Source organism: Falco cherrug, chromosome 5 (assembly GCF_023634085.1).
Source record: "Falco cherrug isolate bFalChe1 chromosome 5, bFalChe1.pri, whole genome shotgun sequence".
Lineage (NCBI taxonomy): Eukaryota > Metazoa > Chordata > Aves > Falconiformes > Falconidae > Falco > Falco cherrug.
Genome location: NC_073701.1, coordinates 84,969,092 through 84,994,163, shown reverse-complemented (window position 1 = coordinate 84,994,163; position 25,072 = coordinate 84,969,092). Strand labels below are relative to the sequence as shown.

Here is a 25,072-nt window from a genome sequence, read left to right as displayed (position 1 = left end):
GCCTAACATGAATGTTATAATTGACTTCTGCTGTACTTCAGAGTTAGGATGCTGCTTGGCACTAGGCTGTTTGAACTGTTCTCTGACATGTAAGATGACTCTAGTTTATTAACCAAAACCCAAAGGGACTTTATGGAATTGGAATATGGCCTCCTGTTGCTTTGGAAAAAGATGACAGTGAAATCAATGTCCGTATTTTAAAGGAAGACTTCATTGCTTTCAAGTTGATGGTCAGCTGGTCAGCTGTCTCCATGTCTGATGTGAGACACAGTGCGAGACAACTTACTCTGACACGGACAGTAGAATTGGCTTTGAACATTGTCTAAATCCACGAATTCCACCTCCATTTAAGAAGTGACGCTATGACAAGCAAAAGCTTGACAGATTGGGTCTGTGTTGGTACCGGCACTCAGCATTTTTTCTGTAACGATGGGCTTATTCCTTACGTTTCTTTACAAAACCTTTCCTTGACACAACAGACGCTTTTCATTAAGTGGAAGAAGACTTAATCGTGTGCTTTTCTTTGGCAAAACCTGAGGATTACCTTTTCACCAACCCAAGCTGCTAAGAGAGGCGCATTAAGAGAGCATAGGACTAAACAGGCGCCCAGTGGAAACGTAGCCGGAGCAGAACAGCTGCCCGCCCGTCCACGGCAGCGCACCCGCACCCCCTTGCCGGTACTCGAGAGTACACACCACACGATCCTCTCTCAGAAAAGTTTATCCTCCAGCTGTTGAAAGCGCTGATCTATCCTTTTCCATCGTGAATTTACCAGACCAACTGGCGGTTGGTTGTGTGGTGTTTTATTTTTTTAATAAAAACCCAACCTGTAACAGGGCAGACCGGGCTGAGACGGGGCAGAACCGCCACCTCAGGCGCTGCTGGCCGCTCCCACTGGTCTCCGAGCAGCTGCGCCCTCCGGGCAGCTCTGCACATCACCGCCGAGCGCAGAGCCCGGCGGCGAGCCCTGCTCCCTACGGAGACGGGGACGGCGCCGCTTTCCGCCGCCCGCCGAGCCCTCCGTGCGGCGGCCACCCCCCGCCCCAGCGCCTCGTCCCCCGCCGCGCCGGGCCGCCCGCCTCCGCGCCCCGCCGCAGCCCCGCCGCCGGCCGCCGCCCGGCACCTGTGCGGCCCGGCCGGGGGAGCGGCGGGCGAGGCGCCTGCGCACTGCGGGGCCCCCAGCCGCCAGGGCCGCAGTCACTTCCTGCCCCTGTGCCCATCCGGCTCCGGGGTCAGCGGCCGCCGCTCTGGCGGGACAGGGGCGAATAAAGTTTTGTCCGGGGGGGGGAAGCCGGCCGTCCTCTCCCAGGTAGGGGCTCGCCCGCCGCGGCCCGCCCGCCGCGCCGCCCCCCTCCCGTCGGCGGCCTTTGGCGCCCGCTGTCACCTGCCGGCCGCTGGCCCCTCCCCGCCCGGGCTCGCGCGTGGCGGGGCGGCGGGCGCGCCCGGCTCCGGCTCCGGCAGCGCCGCGGGGGGCGCCCGGCCCGGCCCGGGCGGGCTGCGGCCGCTGTCGGTCGGGGACGCAACTTTCCCTCACTCGGGCGGGAGCTGAGGGACGCGGTCCCGGCGGCGGGGCTGCGGGGGGAGGTCGGGGAGGTGCGGACCGAGCGCGGCGGGAGAGCGGCGCGGCGGGAATGCCGGCTGAGGGGGCGCGGGGCCAGCGGCCGGGATCGGCGGGGCCGGCGGCGGCCGGGGGCTCTGGTGGCGGCGGGGCGGGCGCGCTGGCTGCGGCGGGCCGGGCCGGGCCGCGCTGTGTGGCGGGGCCCGGGCGGGAGGGAGCGGGCGGGCTCGCCGCAGCGGCCGTTGCAGAGGGCGGTGTGGGACCTGCTGTGAACAATGGAAGGGTGCCGCTGCCTCCTGGCCTGCCCCGGCCGTGCCGCTGCGGGAAACGGGTGTGCGGGGCTAGCGCGCTCCTGAGCCGCCTCCTCGCCGGGGTGACAGTTAATTTGCTTCTTTTAGCAGAAACGCGCTGCTGGATGTAGCAGGACAGTAGGTCGTGGTCACGGAAAATGCCGCTGAGGGACAAGTGTTGTCAGACAGACCACCACCACCATGGATGCTGCGAACCAGGTACGGTGGTGTGTGATGCTTTGGCTGTTTTACTCATCTTCGCTAAACCCTTGAGGAAGCTGCTGTGATGTTGCAGATGTGCATCACTAGTGACAGTTTGGGATGTAAAAAGTGTCCGAACTTTGTTTTGGAAATGCTTTTTGGTATCCTTGAACTGTCACATTAAAATTATTTGAAGACGACAATTTTTCAGTTCCTGCAGGATGTGCAATAATCCGCAAGCCACCGCATGGGCATTGTATGCAGTGAGCAGAGGAAGGCCAGAAGTTATGTAAAACTGGCCTGGCCTTTTTGTTTCCAGAAAGTGTAATATCCTGCTTCTTTGGTAAAATGACATTTCTGGCAATATCTTGCATTTGCTGTGTATCTTTTTACTTTACATCCTTGGTGAGCTCTGATGAAGTTGAAGATCTTCTCAGAGAACAAGAAAACCCTCAAGTCCTGAAACCGCTGTTTGCATTCCACTGCTCTGTGACACGGAAGATGCCATCAGTGGAAAGTGTAATGATACTTTGGAGGTTCAGCCAACTTGATAGATTTTTTTTTTTTTTTTTTTTTTGTACTTGTTCTGCCTGCTCTTATAATTGGCAGCCTACAAGGAAATTTGGTTCCTTTCTTGTTGCCTTGTTGTTGAGTTTGTTATTTGGATGCTTTCACTTGTGTTTTGAAAAGAAAGGCATCAGTTTGGGGAATTAATAGTTGAAAGCGTGAGCATGGCAACTTTGATAATGCTCCTTTAATTAAATGTAATTTGAGACTAGGTATTGTTCAGCTAGTAGAAACATTGCTTTGTGTTTAAGAAAAAATGGTTTTGAGTGATTCTAATGCTTTAAAAAGGCTAAAATACTTTTCTTGCCTTACAAATAACAGCGCTGTGTTATGTCCGCTTCACATATGTCACTTCTCTTGATGTCAGTGGGTGTTGCGCATGCATATTAGAGGCAGTATACAAACCAAAATATACTATTTGGAAGAATAGGGAATAGGCTAGTAGAATACAATATGTCATTGTGTTAGAGATCCCCAAACGATTAGCTGATTTGTAATGGTTGTTATGTGTTCGTATATATAATAGTATGTTATGGGGCCAGCATAGTTGGGTGCAGTGTTCATTCTATCGTTCTTTTCTTAGCCTGCTTTTCTTTCTGATGTTCTTTTCAGCTTGAATTTGTTTATAACCTTACATCTTCTAGAACAACTTTCCCGTCAAAAATGTGTTCAATCTATTTGCACTTAGTATCTCTAAATAGTTTTGTACTATGCCTCTACTGCTCCTTATCAAAAATAAATTTCTTAGAGGTGCTCAGTGCTTCATTTAAAAATAGAAACCTTACAATAGGCTTAAAAATCAAACCAAATGGGTAAGGTAGGAACTGATTTATAAAGTACAAAGCTAGTTATTTTGTCAATAAGAAATTAAAAAGAAGACCTAACTAATGATTTTGCAAACATGTGCTTGAATAAGTACTACGATTCATTTAAATTTGGTTTTCCCTCCGGCAAAAAATTAACTGCCCTATGCATATACAGCAGTGAAATGCTACTAATTTTCATATGCATAAATACTGCGTATCGGAACAACTAATAAACATCCTGCTCAATAAAGGTTTTAATTTCGGTAGATTTTACAAAGATTGTGACGTGGAATGAAGCTTCAGAAGTAAGGCATTACTTCAGCAGTTTGCTGGAACCAGAAGCATTTCCTGAATGTGGCTTTACTGGTTAAAAATATTGTACTAGCTCTTTTTGGTGTATATTACGTAGCTGTGCTTTTTTCTGATCATTGCTAGTGCTTTAGATGTGTACTGGCAATATGAAAATCACATAGTATGCTGTGAAGTACAGTATTTGGTTGTGGTTTTTTGTACATCTGTTTCAGTTTGAATGATGGGAGTCAGGTAGCTTGTTCGGGGGAATTGCTTTAATTGACCAAGATTTCTAGTGAGTTAGTTTGGGTTTATATATTTATATGCTTTTTTGCTTGATACAGGTAGCTTTGAATACATATTTTCTTTAAATAATCAGAATGACAACAAACTGTCAGAAGGGATCGTGGCTGGAAAATTCAGTATTGACTAGGTTTTAATTCAATGTAAATTAAATTTTTTTAGTAAGGCAACTTCTGCTGTAGTCCTGGACTTTCTTTTTAGCTAGTTTACTGTATGCACAGAAAATCTGTAACTTAATAAAAATCACCTGAGTATTTTCTAATGGCTTATTATCCTTTTATATATTTCAGTGCACGTGTTGGAACCTGGTGATCCTCCGTTATTACAGCAGCCTCTACAAACGTCAAAATCTGGTATTCAACAAATCATTGAGTGTTTTCGTTCAGGTATGAAACTGTCTGACTCTTACGAAGTTCATTACCTTGCTATAAGAGTTATGTATTTGTAGTATATTAAAACAGCCAGCACTTGACTTTCTACATATTTGCAAAGTATTTGTAGTTAGGTGCTATTCATTTGAATAAAGTTTTTCATATAAAGTAGTGAAGCTACAGCTTCTGCTGTATAAATATCTTTCAAAACCATTAAAAAATAGGTGGTTATTCTGCTTTGTGTCGTCCCTCCTGCTGTTATTAATGAGTTTATCCTAGAACTCCAGAGATTAAAATACACTGTTTACCTTGAACTTTTTAGAATTGCTTTATCATGTTGCTTTCAAGGTGTTCCTTGATTGATTTTGGCAGTTGCCATACATAGCAATGACTGTAAGAATAACAACTGAGTGTTTGGGTGAGTATGCAGGAAGTGACTGAAACCTTTAATGTTTTCTGGCTGTTTCTACGCCTTTGATATGACAAACTGAACATTTTACTTTCACAGCCCTTGGTGCGAGAACGCAGCAGTTCTTACAAAAAATTAAAGTGATGTTTTTAATTCTTCTATTTACATGTTTCTAGGTTATTCCACATGAAACTGTTACATATATGAAATGTTTCATGTATAAATCATCGCTGCGATGTAATGGGATGCATGTCTGGGCTCAGTCTTGTAAAAGAGCACGGTATCTATGTTCTCTACTAGCACTTCAACAGCTTGATACAAAGAGAGAAGCTAGGTGTGAGAGTCATCGTTAGTAACCTTTTTTAGTTTAGTTGAGATTGCCTAAAGCCTCAGATATGTGTGGCAGGCTTCTTTTCCTTAAGCAGATTGATGGAATCTCTACTGGTCATAGCACGAACTAGCTGCAAGTACCCTTGTCTCTGGGCTACTGCCAGATTGTCCTCGCTGTCAGGTGTTACATTGATGGCTTACCTTGACATCTTCAGTCATGTGCACCAGGGAAGCTGGACAGAAGGCAAAAGGACTTAGACCAAGATTTTACTGTTTAGTTTTGAACAAGCAACATTTCATTATGGAAAATAAACTCATTTTGATTCTTGTGGTAAAGTAGAGATTAAAGCCAGAGTATTGTCCATAACTATTTAAGTGGTTTTAGCAGAAGCTTCTGTCATCCAAAGCATATTTTTTTTTTCTAAAAATGAAATCGCTAAAGGCATAAACTTTGTATTTCTGCCAGGAAAGTATTTGTAATAACCTCTGTTCAGTTCCGACGTCTTGTGGATATGTTATTCTGTTGTCAACATTTACAAATATTAACAGAATTTGACAAAGTATCACCTGTTCCCATTAGATGTAACTACAAAAAAGAGAAGGCTTCAGTAAGCTGGAGGCAACATATGCTGGCAGAAGACTGACTGCTCATTGCCATAATCTGTAATTGTTGAAGAATAAGATGTTTTTTTTCTCTGCCCGCTGTGTCCACAAAACCAGTGGATGTTTTAAATTTCCAGGAGTCTCTAAAGTTCTACAGTCTAATTCAAAAGGACCAATTATTTTTTTACTCCCACCAGTGAAAATCTTGATAGTTGCATAAGGATGGTTTGAAGTGAGAGTGACTGCCATGTCATCTAGTCTGACCTCCAGTATGTCATAAATCCTTTAATCTCATCCAGTAATTCTTAAGCCAATAATTTGGATTAGAGAAAAACATTTTATTCCTGAATGGAAAGAGATTGAAGTATCAGTATAATGGGAGAGAGAATGAGGCACTAGTGTGTCCCTTGATTGGGAAATAATGGAGAATTAGATGATTTGTTTTGTTTTGTTTGGGAGTGTGGTTTGTGGCTAGGGCACGCATCAACAGCATGGCCAAATTTTGGTTTATTGCATGCTATCACCAAATAGGAGGTCTTTTATTTGAACTATAGTTTGGTAACTTACTGGAATTTTACCTGCATAGAACATCTTCAGTTTTGTTCAGCTGGGTTTTTGTCAGTGGTTTTCTTTATATACAGAAATTCCAACATTTGTTGGTGAGATCTGAATAAACAACTTGCTTTCGGGGGAATTCTGTTCAATTTTTACATTTGGGGTTTTCACTACGTCTAAATATTTGTCCAGTAGTCTGTAAAAATACAGGTCAGGTGATGGTGAGGTTAGTAACACTTGAGGAAAGAGCAGTAAGAAGAAAAGACAAGAGGCTGTGGCTGTGGCCCAGGAAAGGCATAAGAGGAGACAGGAACTGGACGGTAGGCTCAGATAGTCAAGTTTGGGTCCTATTTTTAAGCAGTTGTTGAAGAAGACACTGTTCTTTGCTAAAACCCAGTTGTAAAAACATTTGTGGTACTACTTTTACACCAAGAAATAAAAATTGATCTTGATAAGGCCTGTTTGTATTGAGGAATTATTGGTTGTTATGAAATTATTATTACTTGAGTTCTCGCACATAGTTCTGCAATGTGACTCTGAGTTTGGTCTTTAAAAGGAATTCTTAAGAGACATGTCGGTGATGACAGATTCTTCTATTCTTGTATTTTTCTACTCTATAGACAGAATCTGAAGAATTTCTATTTCAGCTTGGAGAGTGTCTTGATGCTGTTCCATAGTTGAATGGTATTGTTTATTCTTGGTTGAGTTTCACTATTTTTGCTTGCTGGACTAATTTTGATTAATTTTGGTTAAATCCATTATAAGAAAAAACCCAAGATAAATTAGCTGAATTTGGCTAGCTAGCATTTCTTTCTAATTTGCAGTGGGTAAGTATTCATCATTTAGTAATCCATTGCTAATTGTAGACATTACGTTCGTAATTTTCATGAGATGAGAAATGGAGGAGTGGATTTAAAGTGTAACTTAAACTCTGAAGCCTTTAGTTCTTTAAGCAAAGCAGGAGCTGGAATACATCAGCAGTGCTACATCAAACATCTTCAGGGTTTTTTTGGAATATACAGTGTGTAATAGTCTGGAAAGCCTCCATAGTTTGCCACACTGCCTGTGTTTTAATAGAAAAGTTTCTGACTTAAATTATATGCATTTTCCTTTCAGCAGACTGAAAATATGTCTGCAGTTCTACTTTATTGCCTAAGCATCATCATCTTGATCTTGGATCAGATACCCAGATGTAGTAACATTGCTTGACCTGTTAGTTATTCTCTTTGTTTTCTTGTATGTTTTATTTTTTTGCCTTACCAGGTGCTGTTTTTACATGAAATAGCTGTATATATCTTATTTTCTTAGCTGTGTTGGATAAACTTGAAGAAAAAATACTGCAGTCATCTTCAAATGCTCTAGGTGCTCATTCTTTCCTGTTGGGCAGTTGTATGCAGCAACCAGATACTGTAGTATGGACTGCTTCCTAATGTTAGCTATTAGTTTTTATCATAAATCATCGTGCTTTCCCTGTAAACTGTAATGTGTGTAATCCTTGACTTTTCCTTGTTTTTTTTTTCAAATTAGTCTTGTTTTCATAGTGAAACTTAGAGCATGTTCACGAATTTACAGTGCAATGAAGCAGCATTAACATAAGATAAAATGCTGTTAATGATCGTCACATTTTAAAATGTTTCCACTTTCATGGGATGATGTGAATTAAAAGATGAACAGAATACCTTCCTTAAGTGTAACGTTTCTTTTGTTACAGGAACTAAACAACTTAAACATATTTTGCTAAAAGATGTGGACACCATTTTTGAGTGTAAATTGTGCCGGAGTCTCTTCAGAGGATTACCAAATTTAATTACTCATAAAAAGTTTTATTGTCCTCCAAGTCTCCAGATGGATGATAGTAAGTCATACTAATTGAAATATTTAATAAAGCTATCTGAAGTTGAGAAACTTATCTTTCTGTAATTTATAAAAACACACCAGAAACAAATTGCATAAAAGAAGTGGAATTAAATTTCAATACTAACTTTTGTAGATCACTCCTATGGTAGTAAAGAAGGCACTGCACTGACTCAGTATGCATTAACAACTGAGTTCAGGTTGCATTAACCCATGTTAAGGTCACAATTTGATAACTAGTTTATATGTCCAGCCTTTTAATGAAGAGTGTCACTGTTAATGTTCTTCTCCTTTTTCTTTCCTGTCTTTCCTTTCTTACTGTGAAAGGTGCCCAAATGTATGCCAGAGGACTGGGAAATAAATCTTGTAGGAAAGTATGGATCTAACAAAGCTTTTCCGTTTTAGATCAGCATAGCTCTGATGGACTTCAGCTGGATCCTGTAAAGTGGCTTGGATCAATATCTGTGATTTTCTCCAGTACTTGGGAAATGCTCATTGTCATTCACACAATCCTTTAGTCCTACTCATGAAACATAGACTAAAAGTTCACTCTTTTCTTTAAGGGCTTGTGCTCCAATAATACTATCTCTTTCCCACCACTTCACCTCACCTCATGCTGCTTTAAGATACTCTGTGTGATCATGCCTAGCCCACCACCTTTGCTGTAGAAATGAAACATTATTATTGAAAGAAAATAACGTAAATGATGAGGAGAAACTTAAAGAATAATGCTTTTATGGAAAAAGGGATTTATTAAAGTCTTATTCCAGTGATGACCTTTTGTTGATCTGAGTAAAGCTGAATAATTCGGAAAAGTGCCAGCATTCAAAAATGGTATGTAAAGCTTTCTAATTGTCCTGATCGCTTGACTAGATCAACATAGGTGCAATGAGGATTTTTATATCTTGATAAATGCCTTCCTGCCTCAATATTTCAAAAATTAGGAACAGAGATTTATTTAGGTGTTTCTTTTCCCACATTGTGTCAGCTACTGTCGTGAAGGAGAAGGCGAAAAGGCTAGTACTGTCACCTTCCTTAAATGAGTGTGCTTGGCCAGTTGTAGAGAGTCACAGAACTTCTCTGGGAAATGTGATGAGTTGTATTTTCGAAGCAAGGTTAGAAGTGCATCTGATTTAGAAACAAAAGTTGCTAAGCAAAATAAGATTACCCTGAGTAAAGATTTCCCATCCAGCTTCTGCCATTCTAGCCTTCATTTAATTGGCTGGTTAGCTTTCATCGTTCACTGTTCGCTAGGAGGGGTGCAAATGAAGAGAATAATACTACATGTTCTGAATAAAACTATGTAAATACTTACAATTTATATAAAATTGAGTCTGATGGTTACTGAATAAAGTGGCAGTTTTTTTCAGTAAAAGAGATTAAAAGGTAGTGAACAAGAGGTAGGAATAACAGTTGAGTGTCCACACAGTAAAAAGTTCCAAAGGCTATTCCCTGATGACTTTTCGAGATGTATTCAGTTAGGTAGTCATTAAGTAGTCTAATAAGGTGCTATAAAATAGGAAGGACTTTCTACCCTTGATAAAAATTATATAGATAGTCCCATTTGAAACTGACTGCAAAAGGTGCTAAAAATTCAGTGTTAGAAGATGGGTTTTGAGCAACAAAACAGCATATTTCTTGCACTGACACTCTTTTCATGTATTGCTGTCAGTGTGGAAGGATCAACCATGACTAAGTGTGGATTTTTAATTAGCTCTTACCAGGAATCACATCTTTAAGTCATCGTGGATAATTTTGAACTGTATCATTTCAATGCCTTGTCTTTTTGCTGTAGCACCCTGACTTAGGCATGCCAGTGCAGATGCTTAGCATATCGTACTGGGAGCTAGGTCACTGAATTAATTTGGCATTTAAGAACTGAGTCCTGTAAAAGCATGAATGATGTGAAGGTAAATGGGAGCAATTTTTTCGGGTTTTTTTTTTGTTTGTTGTTGGTTTTTTTTGGGTTTTTTTTGTTGTTGGTTTTTTTGGGTTTTTTTCTTCCATTCTACAAAAACTAGGGGGTATCCAGCAAAATTATCAGACAGTGAAATTACTAATATTTCTGGTAAAACAAACAAGGAAACATCAGTTAACATTGCGGTAGCCAAGTGCATAAGTGCTTCAAAAGCATTTGAATAAACTTTTTGGAAAATGGGTGTATTAAAACAGTACTTCAAAGGCAGACTTGAGCTTGAGAAGTTTGCTGGTGTCACACAAACAAGGAGAATCCCTGTATCCTTCTTTATTGCTTTTTAAGTCTGCTCCAACTCATTAGCAGGGCAGAACACAGGGTGAACTTTAGTAAACCTCGGTGAAGTTATCCTTTCTTAAAATAACGCCTTTGGCTGAGTTTTTATTGTTTTGAGGAATTAGTACGGTGTCCTGTCGTGTGTCGTCCCCGTCCCCCCCAGAATAATACAGGGGTTTTCTGTCCTTAACATTTACTATCTTACTGTATCATTGAGCCTGTTAACTGCTTTGGCATTCCTAAAAGCTTTCCCTGCCCCAGAAGCTGTTCTCTCTTAAGGTACTTTAAATCTTCGTGCAGCGCTCAGGTTACACAGATGTTTCATTCTTTAAGGACTGTTCAGAGTTCACAGAGAAGAGCTTATTTCCAGAATTAGGTTCCTTTATTGAGAACACCCATTTCCAGCAGTAGGAATATCAGTTTCTAATGATACTGCAGGCTTAGTTTCACACCTGTAGAACAAGCTCAGTTGTGTGATGTTATTTTTGCAATTGATACTGGTTTTTAGAGATCAATTTAATTCCAGGAAAACTTAATTTTTAGTTTAGGTGGCTTTTGCATTAGCGTGCTAGAAGGGTGTACTTCCAGTATTGGCTTTTAATAAAAAAGTAGCTTGTGCAGATGTGATAACAATGACTACTCAAAGCCTCCAAATATAAATAGTCAGGAAAATTACAAATACAGGATTTGTGCAAATTTGGTGACTGAATTGGCGCAGTGGTTAAAAGATACTTTGAAATTTAAATAATTTGAAATTAACAAATATTTAAAAAATACCTTTGCCTCTTTTCACAGACCTCCCAGATATAAATGATAAACAGAGTCAAGCCATAAATGACCTCCTGGAAGCAATCTATCCAAGGGTAGATAAGCAAGAATATGTAGTTAAATTGGAACCTATAGAAACTAATCAGAATGCTGTATTTCAATATGTGTCAAGGACTGATAGCCCTGATGAGAACATAGAAAGTAGTAGCACCCCTGATCAAGCTCCAGCGCAGATACAGGAACCCAGCACAGAGCAACCCAAGACTGTTTCAGCTCCAGCCCCAGTCCCAGGCGGGGAGACTGTAGAATTACCTCCTGCTGATCCCGTTACAAACAAGGTGGTACCTACTCCTGAAGAACAGCCTCCAGCAGTAAGTCCTGATTCAGACTCTCTGGATAATTCTGACTTTGGCCACCAGTTGATATGTTGCCTTTGCAGGAAAGAATTTCATTCCAGACGCAGTGTACGCCGGCACATTCGAAAAGTGCACAAAAAAAAGATGGAAGAGCTAAAGAAGTACATAGAAACAAAAAAGAAACCAAATCAGTGCTCCATGAAAGGGCGAAATAAGAATGTTCTTGTAACATTAGGTAGAAGTTGTCCTGTATGTTATAAATCATTTGCTACAAAAGCCAACGTAAGGAGGCATTTCGATGAAGTTCATAGAGGATTAAGAAGGGATTCCATTACTCCTGATATAGCTACAAAGCCTGGGCAACCTTTGTTCTTGGATACAGTTTCTGCTAAAAAATCTTTTAAGACCCGAAAACAAAAGTCGTCTTCAAAGGCTGAATACAATTTAACTGCATGCAAATGCCTTCTGTGCAAGAGAAAATATAGTTCACAAATAATGCTGAAAAGGCACATGCAAATTGTTCACAAGATAACTCTTTCTGGAAAGAACTCTAAAAGAGAGAAAGGACCCAACAATACTGCCAATGGCACAGAAATAAAAGTAAAAGTTGAACCAGCAGATTCTGTAGAACCTTCACCCCCTTCCATTGCCCTTTCTCCACAGAATGAATTAAAGGGAACAAATCATTCAAATGAGAAAAAGAGCACACCGTCAGCACAGAAAAATAAAGTTAAACAGGACCCTGAAAACCCTAAATCAACTTCTAAATCAACCACTAAATCAACTTGTAAATCAACCACTAAATCAACCTCTAAACCAACCAATGCATCTGCTGCAGGTGGCCAGCAAAAAACCAGGAAGCCAAAACTTTCAGCTGGCTTTGACTTCAAGCAGCTTTACTGTAAACTCTGTAAACGCCAATTTACTTCTAAACAGAACTTGACAAAACACATTGAATTACACACAGATGGAAATAACATTTATGTTAAATACTACAGGTGTCCACTCTGCTCTTACGAAACACGTCGCAAACGTGATGTGATAAGACATATAACTGTAGTTCATAAAAAGTCGCCACGCTACCTTGGGAAAATAACTGCGAGTTTAGAAATTAGAGCAATAAAAAAGCCAATTGATCTTGTTCTAAATAAGGTTACAAAAAGAGGCCCTCAGAGGGATGAAACAAAACAGATTGGTTCAAAACAGGATGTCACCTCCAATTCTCCCAATAAGAAGTACGAAGGAGCTGATGTTGGTATTGAAGTAAAAGTAACAAAAAACTTTTCTCTGCACCGATGCAATAAATGTGGGAAAGCGTTTGCCAGAAAAGCTTTTCTAGAACATCATAAGAAAACCCACAAAGCAAATGTATCTCATTCACCTGAAGAAAACAAAACCAAAGGCAGAAGTACAAGATCTAAAGCTGTTGTCTGGTGAGGAAAAAGAAAAATGTTTTGTCTTTTTGTTGTTGTTGTTGTTAAGAAAAAGCAAAACAAAACCATTGCCTTTCTTTTGCTGTTGATCTATTGCCGAAAACATATTTTTCCATAGATTTTAAGGTTTAGCAGCTTAAATACTAAGGTAGATGTCAAATTTTATTTTCTTAAATTTTGTTTTTAGCGTTTTGGAAAAGAGTTAATTTCTAAATTTGTCATTGTAGGAAGTTGGAATAGAATTAGGTTAAACTGTACTGAGTCAACTCTTTACATTGTCTTAAGCCATTTATTGTAATCAAGCTAATATACGTACATTTCTAAAATAGTGATTTTTTAAAATTAACAATGCTTTCGTTTGAGTAACATAACCTGTTAATTAACTTCTCTGTGACCCAGTTGAAGAAGTACTACAGGTACTACAGTAAAAGCTGTTGACAGAAAAAATCCCTATGAACTTACTGGAATTTGTCATTCGTGCGTTTATTTTTATTTGTTTAAAACTTGAATGTGTATTGCCTATGCCCTGTCAACAAAAGGAGATCAAACTGTTTTTTGGAATGTAATTTGGATGCTTAATTGCTTTGATTTAAAATCAGTATGTGTTAGGTGCTTACAAACACCTTTAAAATCCTCAGATTTAGGATTTGATTCTTTTAAGGCTTATTTATAGAAGCATGGGTTTGAAGACTGCTGGTCATTTATTTTTTTAAAGTGTTTGAGTCTCATCAAGATTTTTTTTTTAAGCCTAAATATGTGTAAAAGTCTGGCCAAGAATTTTCTAAAGTTCTGTTTATATGGTACTCTGGGAGTTTTTTTACACTTGGAGGGGATGTATTTGTAGTTTCTCAGTTTTCTGTAGCCTTCATGTTAAAGATGGCCTATTTTAAAAATAACCTTTTAAAAAAGGAAAAAAACCACTTTTATCTATGGTGAATTTGTATTTCAGAATGACTGACTGATGTCTGAAGGTTGGAGGATTGTACAAAAAATTAATGAAGAGAAACAGTAGTTACACCAAGGTTTTTTAACATCCTTATTCAGAATTATCTTTCTAGCATGTGTGGTAAAAAAAACCACAAGTGTATGTGCCTTTTTCTATATTTCAACTCTGAAACGCTGTTTCCCAGGAGGTAATTTGATTTGAGTTCAGCTTTCGTAGTGAATTGCCACCCAGCTATGTTAAATTGTAATCTGGTGCTTTTGTGACTTCATAACAAATCCTGTCTAGGTGGGATGGAACTTCAAAAATTAACTGAGCTGGACCCTGAATTAAAGAGGAAGAGTGACTTCTGCATTTTGATCAAGAATTAAAAAGTTAGCCTTGTAAATTATTTATGTTGTGTAATTTAAAACATAATTATATGGGTAAACTCAAAAGTATTAATTTATTCCCATTTCTCCTCAGATAGGTTCAAGTGATGTTCGGAAAGTTTGGAGTTCATATGAATGAAAAAGACTTTAGTTTGTTGTTGGAACTGCTAATACCTTGATAATGGTACTATAAGGAGGAAATATTTTCATAAGCTGTTGTTTTCTTACTAAATTAGTAAACATTCTGACTGCTTGTAGGACAGTGCCTCCTCCCAAAACAGTGAAGTAGTTGAAATGCACACGTGCTTCTAAATTAGCAGTTATCTCTGTGCAGTTGAGGTTTCATGCAGTATAGAAGGAACTTTCTGAAACTAAAAAAAGTACAGAGGCAAGTTAATGAACGGCAGCTTTGGAAGAGGATTTTTTGTTCCTCATTTAGGAAATACCTTCAGAGAGCTCATGGTGCGTACTGGTCCTCCCTGGTAGTGCTAACTGATGAACAGCTCTTACCTTTTTTGTGATATCCTACTTTGGTAAATGTGTTTTATACTGGTTTAAATTTATTACAAATGAATGTATAAGAGCAAACAATGTAGTGTATATTGGCTGAATTGTACTAATTTTTAGTATTTGCCATAACATCAGTTTGTTCATATTGACTAATTTCCCAGTTCCGGGACGTTCTGAATTTCACTGTACTGAAGTCACTTCAAAGATCTCCATTTTGTTTCTGTGTGTGGTTCACAGGCAAACTTTGTAAACATCTAGGAAGTTTACAAGAATATCCACATTCCTCTATTCTTTAATTTTTTTTAAAAAAAATTATACATAAGCACTTTAATGATAGTTGCAGTTTATTTTTTCAGTTTATATTTTGAAAGATCAACACACTAATGTTAATGTGAAGGTAGTGAATATTTGCTGATGTATTATAGACAGACAATCTGTGCACAACCACTTATAATGTTAGGTTATTTCATTAAATATTAATAAAAAGGGAGGATAGCGTGGGAGAAACTCAAAATATTTTTTCTCTCAAGATCATAAATGACCACTTTAGGTAGCACTTGACTTTGTATAATTTGGAAAATGTTTTAGATACCTTTTTTTAACCTTTTAATCAAGACTGTAGTAAACCAGTTGCATGCCTACCATTATGAAATTCTTGGCAGGTTTCATGTGTCAATGGTTTGGGGTTTTTTTGTTGTTTTGGCCTCTTTTTTTTTTTTTGTTTATACTTAGAAAATATTTTGTTTAGTGATTTGTGTCAAATTGCTACAATTTGAAAGGTATTGTACATCAAAAGAAATACCATGGTTTTTTATATAGGTTCACTCCCTTACTTAGGGAGGTGCCTCGTGTTCATATATACTTTTTGTATAAAATATATCTAAAAATGTTGATCACAAGATCAGGAGTAAAAATACTTTTATGGATAGAGAAATATTTGGCCCTGTTAGTGCATTGCACTAAAAATACTGTGAATGGGAGCTGGACTGTAGCTGTTGCTCAAAATGTTCTATATTGAATGTACATGCTTTTGTTTGGATAAATGTACTGTATTTGATGGAAAATAAAGCAGACTGGAAATGACATTTAAGTGTGCATAAACAAAAAGGTGTCGTGTTTGTAAACCCAGAATATCTGTCCCTCCACAATCATAAAATACGTTTGCATTTTTGTAAAGTTTTACTCTTTGATAACTAAAACTAGTTGTTTGTAATATTCTGTTGTAATAAATGGTTTTTTGGTTATTAAAAATTTGGCACTTGTGGAGTGAACACTTCTCCACACTGATGGTTGACCCTTGCTGTATTTTTGGGAAACGCTCTTGATAACTGGCTTTTTGTTCCCTGTGAAGGTGTCTCTTCCTTAGCTGAGAAAAGCTTGTTTTTATTGTCCTTCTAAAACAAAAGTGAATATTAATGCTGAAGGAGTTGTTTTTTGGTTTTTGTTTGTTTGTTTTTTTTAAATAAGAAAGTAGGGTTTACCTACTTTTACATTGCAAATAATGTGGTGGCCATCTAATGTTACTTCTTTTTATGGTTTGGATATAAGGACAGAACTGCCATATTCATTGTCTATTCTTTTGTAAAAGAAAACACCAAGCTATTTATGGAAGTGCATTTTAACTAATGTTCTTGAATGCCTCTGGATTGAGGTTAGGATATTAAAATACAGGCATAGTGATAGAGTCACTGTTCATTTCTCAGCTAATTCTTGCAGTTTCTGCTGTCTGTTCTGGACAAGTGTGCAGTCTGCATCTTGAAATACGTGAAGGTGAAGGTACTCCTATTTCAAAGGTAAGCTTTCTGCCAAAGGATCTCCAGTTCTGCATCCATGTAGATAAACAGCTACAAAAATGGCTTGTTTTACTTGAAGCTTTGGGTAGCATATTTCTTCTTAGAGATGTGGCTCAATTTGCAATTTCCACAACTTTAAAATTTTTTTTTAATATCTTTCCATGAAGTTAAGTCTAGTGGGTAGCTCTTTTGAAGCACAAGTCTCTTCTTCATTCTGACTTACAGAATAGCTTTTGTTTTCTGTTTTTCCCGTAATGAAAATAATTTATTTGATTAAGATGGACTTTTTTCAATTGACTTTTGGTTTGTTTTTTGTTTTTTGTTGTTTTTTTTTTAATCTTTCCATGCAGACATCTTGAATGGGAGGAAACCAAAAACTGAAGGAAAGAGGATTGCTAATTGCTGCTTTTAATGCACACAATGCATATTTTTCAACAAATCCTGAAAAGTTGCAATATAGCTTTGAATATAGTCAAAGTCCATGTGGGCACTTATGCACAGGGTTCCACATTAATTTGTCTGGATACGAGTTTTTAATTACGATGCAGCCTTGCACATTCGTTTGCCTTGTTTTGCTTGGATTAGCTAAAGACAATTGTAAATTTTTTAGTGGGCCTTCAGGATTACATTTGAGTCTTGTTACAAGAGATTTTTCTTTAGCATTGATGTGAGATACCTTACAGAAAACTTTGAGGATGATCTAAGCATTCTGTATGGAAGCCTGTTTGATTTTTTTTTTTTTTTTTTTGAAAGTGATGCATACATATCTTCTAACACTTAAGGCTTTGAGGAACTAGCTTTAATTGATGTCAAATCTTGCATAAAGAAGTGAAACTGAAGGCATCGGACTTGCTGAAGTCTGATACCGAGTTCTGATTCAAAACCATCTTTTCCTTAGTTAATCGTCTCTCAGCTGAGGGTGTCTGGTCTTCCTGGTTTTATTTTTCTGTATTTAATTTTGGAGTGTTTTCTGGTTTTGTGTTTTACTTGTCTTTTCTCTCTGCATTATTAAGATTCTAGGGCTTGAAGCATTTGGTCTTCTCATTTTTATAGGAGAATAAAGAAAACTAGCTTAGATAGTTGGTGTTGTTACCAGCATTTGGTTTTGGTTGGCTTCTGTTGGGATGATCTTCAAGCTACCGTGTGAAGGATTTGTGTGACTGGTCAAGTGCTTGAAGTCCTTTGGAAATGAGATCGGGTTTGAGTGGTGGCAGAAAGGACTGTGGCTAGGTATTTCACGTCATTCTCTTTGGCTGAATAGCGAAATGCAACAACGGGTTAACCAGAATGAGAGACCAGTCTGTGGGGTGGGGGATGAGGGGTAGCGGAGCATGGGACCTCGGTACCTCTATTGCTGAGCTCCTGGTGTTTGCTAACAAGGAGACTTTCAAGTGGGGCTGCTGGCTGGGTATAAAGGTTCTCCACTCATCTTGAAAAGGGGAGCAGAGGGGAATGATGTGGAATATGGTCTAGTTCCCTTTTGTAGCGAGCTTGCTTCCCAGCATCCCTGAGTTACAGTCTTAGAGTTGTAATTTCACGGACACAAAGTGGAATGGAATTTGAAAACTTCGGCTTGTTTGGGTTCATTGATCCCTTTGGGGACTGTCAAGATCGTGGTAATCTTAATAAAAGTGCTGCATACTTGGAACCACATCTCAAATGAGGAAATGTTAGCATTGATTTTGGAGGATTTAGTGGGAAATGAAGATAGGCTGAGCCTTTGATAGCACATAGACTGAATATGTTTTTCTTCAGATTAAACTGTACCGTTTCACTGCATTGCCAGCAGCAATGCTGGCATAGTTGTGAGATTTCCATGGCTGAGGAGGATGTGGTCTTGTATCTTGCTATAACGTTATTCTTCAAAAGTAGATTTTACGGTGGTTTTACCTCAGATATAAGTAGGATTGAGGTTCTCTGTTTCAGTGATGCACTGCACTAAATTTATTAGCATCTGGTAATAGTGCTATTTTTTTTGTTGATGGTGGTGGTTTTCCTGCTGTTTCAATCTAAGGCAACTTGGATTTACCTGGTCTGTCCACTCAGCACAAACCTTTCCAGAGCAATAGCTAGTTCAGCTCTCCTGGCTGAGCTGGGTTTGCTCTTTCACATTACTTAGGTGCTTTGAGCCTGGGACTCAGCTCCTTTATTAGGGGCAAAACGGCCTGTTTTGATGATCTTCCTACAGCTGTTGATGTTACCTAAAAGAGTTCAGTGGGCAGAACACAGAACAAAAAGCACAGTCCAGGATTTACAACATATCTTGCATGCACATGTTTTTATGTTTTTTCACTGCCTTGCTCAGATGTTTTATTCTCCAGAATGTTGTGGTTTTACAGTTCTGCTCGACTTGTTTCTGCAGCAAACAAAGGGGTGGGCAAGGCGGCTTAAAGTCACTGCCTTGTGGCAAGGCAGGTTGGTTGCAGCTTAGACTTAAAATAGATGTGGATGTGTAAAATACAGTTATCAGTTTACTTCATAACAGTATATCTGAATCTGAACTATCACTCTCTGAAGAAACACAACTACCTAAGAATGAACATGTCTAAAATAGACACATTCCATCCTTTGAATGTGTAAAGCTGCATTTTCCATCAAAAATGCATTCTTGATATTGGCAGGTAAGTGTAGATCGATAATTTCTCTCAGATACAAAGGTGAGAACAACTTTCTAAATTCACTGAGACATTCCTTTGCATGGTGTCAAACTGGTAGTAGATTAGGTGGTGTCTGGATTTGCAGGGTTTAATGTCAGATGCCTATGCTGGCTCAGGGTACTTGTTCCCATTAGTATAAACGGGGAAAACAAGGTGCACACCTCTGTTCGCCTTGCTTGGAACTGATCAAAATGTGGGTGACTTTTTTTGTTATATTTCAGTAGGTAAACGTGGACATTTGCTCCTCACATAACACTTGCATGTGTGCTATTTCATAATTTGTGCTGTGCATATGTGTGACTTCAGAATGGATAAGGATGTAAGTGTTGACATAAAAATAAGGATGCCCAAGATGATCTTTTTGGTATGCTGACATGGAATTTTGCACGGGTACCATGTCAGAATGAAAACAAGAAAGTTGAGAGAATGTTGAGGGGCTGCTTGGGGAGAATTTAGATAGCAAGGCTGAGGTGTATACATCCATCTTTAAATGATGGAGTTGACCAGAGCCTTGAGGTGAAACTGTCCCACATTTTCTTTTAAATAGCTACAACAGCAGCCTTCCAACCTGTGAAATACAGGTGCTGTTGGAACAGAAAATACTAAAGTAGAGAAATGATACTTTGTATGGGAACAGAACCTGCCAGTTTAAACATAAAAAGGTGTTGAAAAACGAAGCTCCTTCTACTCTCTTTGCATATGGGTGTCATTCTTTCTAGTATGACCTGACTTCCAGCACCTTTCTATTGGCACCCAACCGCTTGCTGTCACCCCAGATGTTTGTAAGACCCTTTGACCATGACTGTAGATTTTCATTGCTGCAAGTTGCTTGCTTTTCTTAGAAGTTTGCTAGTGTTGTCACAAGCTCCCTCCCTCCTTCCCATGTTTGTCCAGCAGCTTGGAGGCATCTCCCAGCCGACCGTGCCTAGTTATCCTTAGGGAAGGAGCAGTGGAAGTATCCTTTTCTTTGCTTCTACTTGCTGAGGGCAGTGGCAGCAGTGGTCCCATGGTAAACCTGGTGTCTGTTTTTTGGGGGGGCTTTGTTGGGGTTTTTTTGTTTGTTTTTCTTTTTTTTTTTTGGTTTTTTTTGTTTTTTTTTAATATCTAAACATTACCTGTGCCCTCACTGCCTGGAGACAGCTATCCTGGAGAGTCATTTGTAGAGATTGATGGCAAAGAAAAAACCTGCCTGTGAGCAGCATCTTTGGTGACCTGCACCGATTACCTCCTCTTCTCTTGGTGTTCAAAGCTAGAATCACCTCTGGGAAACCTCTGACGCCTGTAGATGCCTTTCTGAAGGAACCGCTTCACCCCTTGCAATGTGTTGTTACCAAGACAAGACAATAGGCATAAACTCTCTTTGGTCCCATCATTTATGTGAGAGCAGTGCCAAGGTGGACTGTCCTGACTTGAGACTTCAAGAATTTAACATACTCTTCCTGCAGTTGGTGATTGGGGGCATCTTGGGAACATCAGAAGTGTTTGTGGGGTAGTGACGGTGGTGGTGGGTTTTTTTGTTTGTTTGTTTTTGTTTGTTTTGGGTCATCTTTTTTGGCCGTAGTGCCATTCCTAGAAACTGAAGCCAACTGTTTGATATTGCAGATTCCTGTAAGTGAAAATGCTTACAGCTGGTATAGAAAGTACGTTGGAAACATGCTTGGAACTACTAAGGCATTATGAAAATGGTCTTCCACACTTAAAAGACTGAAGGGACTGGTTTTTTAAATGCCACTGATGTCTAGAAGGTCGGGCTGGGATCAGTTCCATTCGTGCAAGCCATAGTTTTTGCAGTGTAACATCTCATGAACTGTATTTCATCTGGCTATTGCTATTCTGGGTTACAGTTTAATTAGCATTGTTTCATGATTCTGTCTTTAGGATTTGCTCTTTTGCTATTCAGGGTGATACTGGAGATACTGCACTTTTAAGAGTTGTTTTCAGTAAGCTGTCTTTTAGTTTACAGTCACCTTATCAGGATGCAGTGATGTTTGTTTTCCTTGTCTTCTCTTTCTGTAAATGTTATGGGAACTAACTGATTGCAGCAATGCAGAGTCAAGTGCTCAGTATGTCTTGAGTGAGACTTCCTTTCAAAAAGAAATTTCATCTTGGAAAAACATGTACTGAGAATTATGGAGGATACCTTTGAAACTCTTTGCGAATTTCAGCCATGGACTGACTCACGATGGTAGGAAATGGCAAGAAAAATATTAGCATTCATGGCTTCCAAAACAGACTAACAGACTAGGATAATTCTGCATCTTGAAATACAGAATAATATATCTGTATCTTGTAGCTAATTTTCTCATCTCAGTAGATTGGTTTCTAATGCCTACAACAGTGTAACACAGGGCAATGTGATCTAAAAGTAGTAGAATTCATTAAGATAATTTTTTGAACAGGTTTTGGGGGGCAAGGCTCCTTAAGGATCCCTTAAAGGAGGATAGGATAAAACTAGCTATGATAGCTACAGTAGCACGTGTACAGGACAATTCATTCTTTCATAAAAAAATCTCTTCCCTTGTAGAAGATGCTTTCTGTTTTTCTGTTTCCATCAGGTAGTGAGGTGGTTATCTTCCTACTCAGCTGTGTAGTCCCCAGTTCAATTTTTAACCTTTTCTGTGTTTGGCTGTGGTTGAGTTACGCTGAATTATTATTTCTCTGCTCATTTTTTTTTTAGCTTCTTTAAACACCTGATTTATTTGAAGTAGGGTTTTTTGGTTGTCTGTTTTGAAAGCTGTTTTGAAACCACTTGACATTTGATAGTGTTGGGTCAGTGATTTTTTTCTGGAGAGTGAGGTGATACAGCACAATTGATTTGGGAGTTGAGGATTTGATTATGGAGTCTCCCAGAAGGTAGTTTTGTAAAAGGCAAGGCAGAGCAGGGAGAGATCCAGGCAGGAACAATGTGGATCCTTTTATATTTATGCCTTTAAAAATAGATCAGCGAAACAGTTGCCAGGAATAATGTTTCTGTCCCTGCACTAGGCACCTAGTGAATGGCTTGAAATCTTCAGGCCCTGTCCAGCCCTATTTTTCTCACTATTTCTATATGTCTGCGTCAGAAGTGAAGTGCTTATTTCTCTCAGGGGTTTTTTTTCTTTATTTTTTTTTTTCAGGTGAGGTTTGGTGCCCTTGATTTGTTCTCTCTGTAGTCATTAACTTGTCGTTCTGAGCCGATGAATGGTAGTACATAACTAAATTCAAGTCATTAGGAAATCCTAGTTTCTCCTGCTCTGAATGGGCTTGCTGGCTGTGGAGCTGCGCCTTCTTTTTGGAGCAAAACCAAATGAATAAATAAACAAAGTTCATCAGAGTAACCAGGTAACTGTGGTAAGACTCATGAAAACACTTGAGGCTGGTGTATTTGTTTGAACTGCTCTTTCCTGGGTGCATGTGAGAGGAGCAGTGTAATTCCTGCCCTGCAGGATTTACAATCTTAAGATCTCATTTTGTCTTCACTTTGGTATAAAGAATGAAGGGCTTTGGGCAAGTGTTCTGCGTGTGGACAGGCAGGGCAGTATCACTATGGTTATTATTAAGTTGTGTCGATCTGCTGCTGTACTGCCACATCCTCTTCCCTGGACCAGGGAGATGTCAGAAGAGGAGTGGGAAGACCCTGAGCTGAGCCAGGAAGGAATGTGGGTGCAAACAGAGCACCAGAAAATCTTGGTGTGAGGGGTGGGCATGAAGAAAACTGGGCAGAGCAGCTCAGAGGCAGTGAGGATAAGGCCTTTCAGGTCTGTGGTGGCTTTTGAGGAGAGAGCCTGAATGTGGGTGGGGAGCTGGTGCAGAGGAAACCCAACATGCCCGGAGGCCACCTGCCCCTCTCGGTCCTTTTCTAGGATGGGATGGGCAAGGTGGGTGGTCGGGCTGTGTCACCCGAGCTCCTGCCGGTCTGATTTTCAGAGGAGCGCATGAAAATCAGTTATTTGATTATTGCATCGCAGCTGTTTTCATAAAAGGCCTTTCTAATGTTGCCTTTTGCTGCAGTCACCCGAGTGACTCGGTGTCGCAGGCGCTGCCGGGCCGAGCCGTGCCGAGCCAGCCGCCAGGGGGCAGCACGCAGCCTGCTGCCGGGCGGGGCTCGCCGCGCTGCGGAGGTGGCAAATCCACCGGTATTTTTAGTACGGCCGCTTAGTCCAAGCACATCCTTGGAAAAAGAGGTGGCTATATCTAAAAGTGAAGACAAATGACTGTGGAAAGGTCAGCCTTGGTCAAGTCTGTGACACAGGAATGAGTCATTAATGTGATTTCTGTAAGCGGTTCCTAGGTTGTGGCATTTGACATTCTGGGATGATATTTCTAAGGATGAAGAGTAAGTTTGCTTGATTGTGTTCGTTTTTGTCCCCAGGGCTCTGGGATAGCTGGGGACAACGTATTGTAACAGGGTTAGGTGGCATCTGCTCAGGCGCTCTCTCAAAATTAGCACATTGAGAACCTGTGCTGCTCAGTAGCATTTTAGCTCAGTGCTGTTATTTAATCCCTTACTGACTAACAACGGAGGAATTGTACTTTATTAATGCCTGCTAGCCAAGCTTCATTTATCTTACCTCTATATTTAAAAAGCAAAATACTGACAGCAAAATTACCTCCACCTTTTAAAATGCGGAAGCTTTATCTTGGGGACGGTGGAAGAGATGTCATAAATTGAAATTTCTGCATTGTTATGTTATTTAGCAACTGTAAACGTGTTGTTTTCAGACCTTGAGTTCTGTTATATTCCCAGACTTTTCATTTGGAAAGGAAAAACATGGGTCATGTCTACAGGTAGATACCATCTCCTTTACCATCGCCTTTATGTTTTTGGTGAAGATGACTACTCAATTCCAAGTTAGCAAAACTTCTGTAATAATAATAATAATTATTATTATTATTATTATAATGTTTAATAATAATAATAACAACAACAACAATTCCAAATAAGAACTTTTTCTTTTTTCTTCTTTTTTTTTTCTTTTCTTTTTCAAAAGGGAAAATGTCTCAGTATCTCTCATATTCTGAGCAGTAATGACAGGGAATACAGCACTATGTTGGTAGCTATCGTGAGGCACAGAGGTCAATTTACAGTATAGTGACTGTTCTGTGTCTTGGATGATGGCTAAAATCAGTCATGACACATCAGAACCTCCTATTTTCACACCTTGTAATTCCACCTAGGAAGAAATGTTTATGTATACTGTATAAAACATACGCAGTGAACTCAGTTATTCTGTTTGTACACAGTCAAATCAGACCTTTTCAGGATGTGTGGGATTTAATGCATGGATGCTGATCAGTTGTGTGCGGGCCCATTTGCATGTGCAAGCACTCTGTAGCACTTTGTGTCAGATTTATCGGATCCACATAGTGTGCAGCTTAAATTTAATGCTTTTGTGAAATGATGGGTTTGCTGCAAACGAGTGCTCTGCAGCGCTTATATCTGCAATTCTGAACATCCAGAAATCTTGACTCAAGGTACTAAATGCTTAAATTTCATACTGAAACTTAGCATTGCATGGGTACTGTGGGAGTGCATCGAGTCAGTGAGGAGACTGCCCGGCTCACCAGTATCACGATCCCCCCCAGCTCCCAGCTCATCCTGGCCTGGGGAGCAGCACCCCTGGGGTGTTCCTGCTGTACCCCAGCCCTTCACTGCCTGCAGCGCCTGCTGCTAGTACAATATCTCTGCCAGCTTCCTTGACCCCACAGCCCTTTGTGAGAACAATGAAAGGTATGTCATTTGTGATTCCCAAGAATGCTATTTCTCTTTTGGCCTTCTCTCTCTGGTTGCAGCCAGCCCTTTCAACCAGGTCAGATCTCATGCTCCTTCTAAGCTTGGAGATACGCAGGTAGCTCAAGCTTCAGCTCCACAG

General features: G+C 39.9%; 1 protein-coding gene across 3 annotated transcripts; it reads left to right on the top strand.

The window, feature by feature from the left end:
* Positions 1-1,161: 1,161 nt before the first annotated feature.
* Positions 1,162-15,855, top strand: ZNF800 (zinc finger protein 800). Of its 3 annotated transcripts, none has more exons than XM_055712183.1 (6): positions 1,168-1,309; positions 1,960-2,067; positions 4,307-4,402; positions 7,996-8,139; positions 11,185-12,946; positions 14,359-15,855. In XM_055712183.1, exons 2-6 carry the CDS (start codon positions 2,007-2,009, stop codon positions 14,366-14,368), a joined length of 2,073 nt encoding a protein of 690 aa, XP_055568158.1. In that variant the 5' UTR covers positions 1,168-1,309; positions 1,960-2,006; the 3' UTR covers positions 14,369-15,855. The 3 variants fall into 3 exon arrangements, with proteins under 3 accessions (XP_055568160.1, XP_055568158.1, XP_055568159.1); XM_055712184.1 differs by having other exon boundaries at positions 1,198-1,309; positions 1,957-2,067; XM_055712185.1 differs by having other exon boundaries at positions 1,162-1,309; positions 11,185-15,855.
* The last annotated feature ends 9,217 nt before the right edge of the window (positions 15,856-25,072 follow it).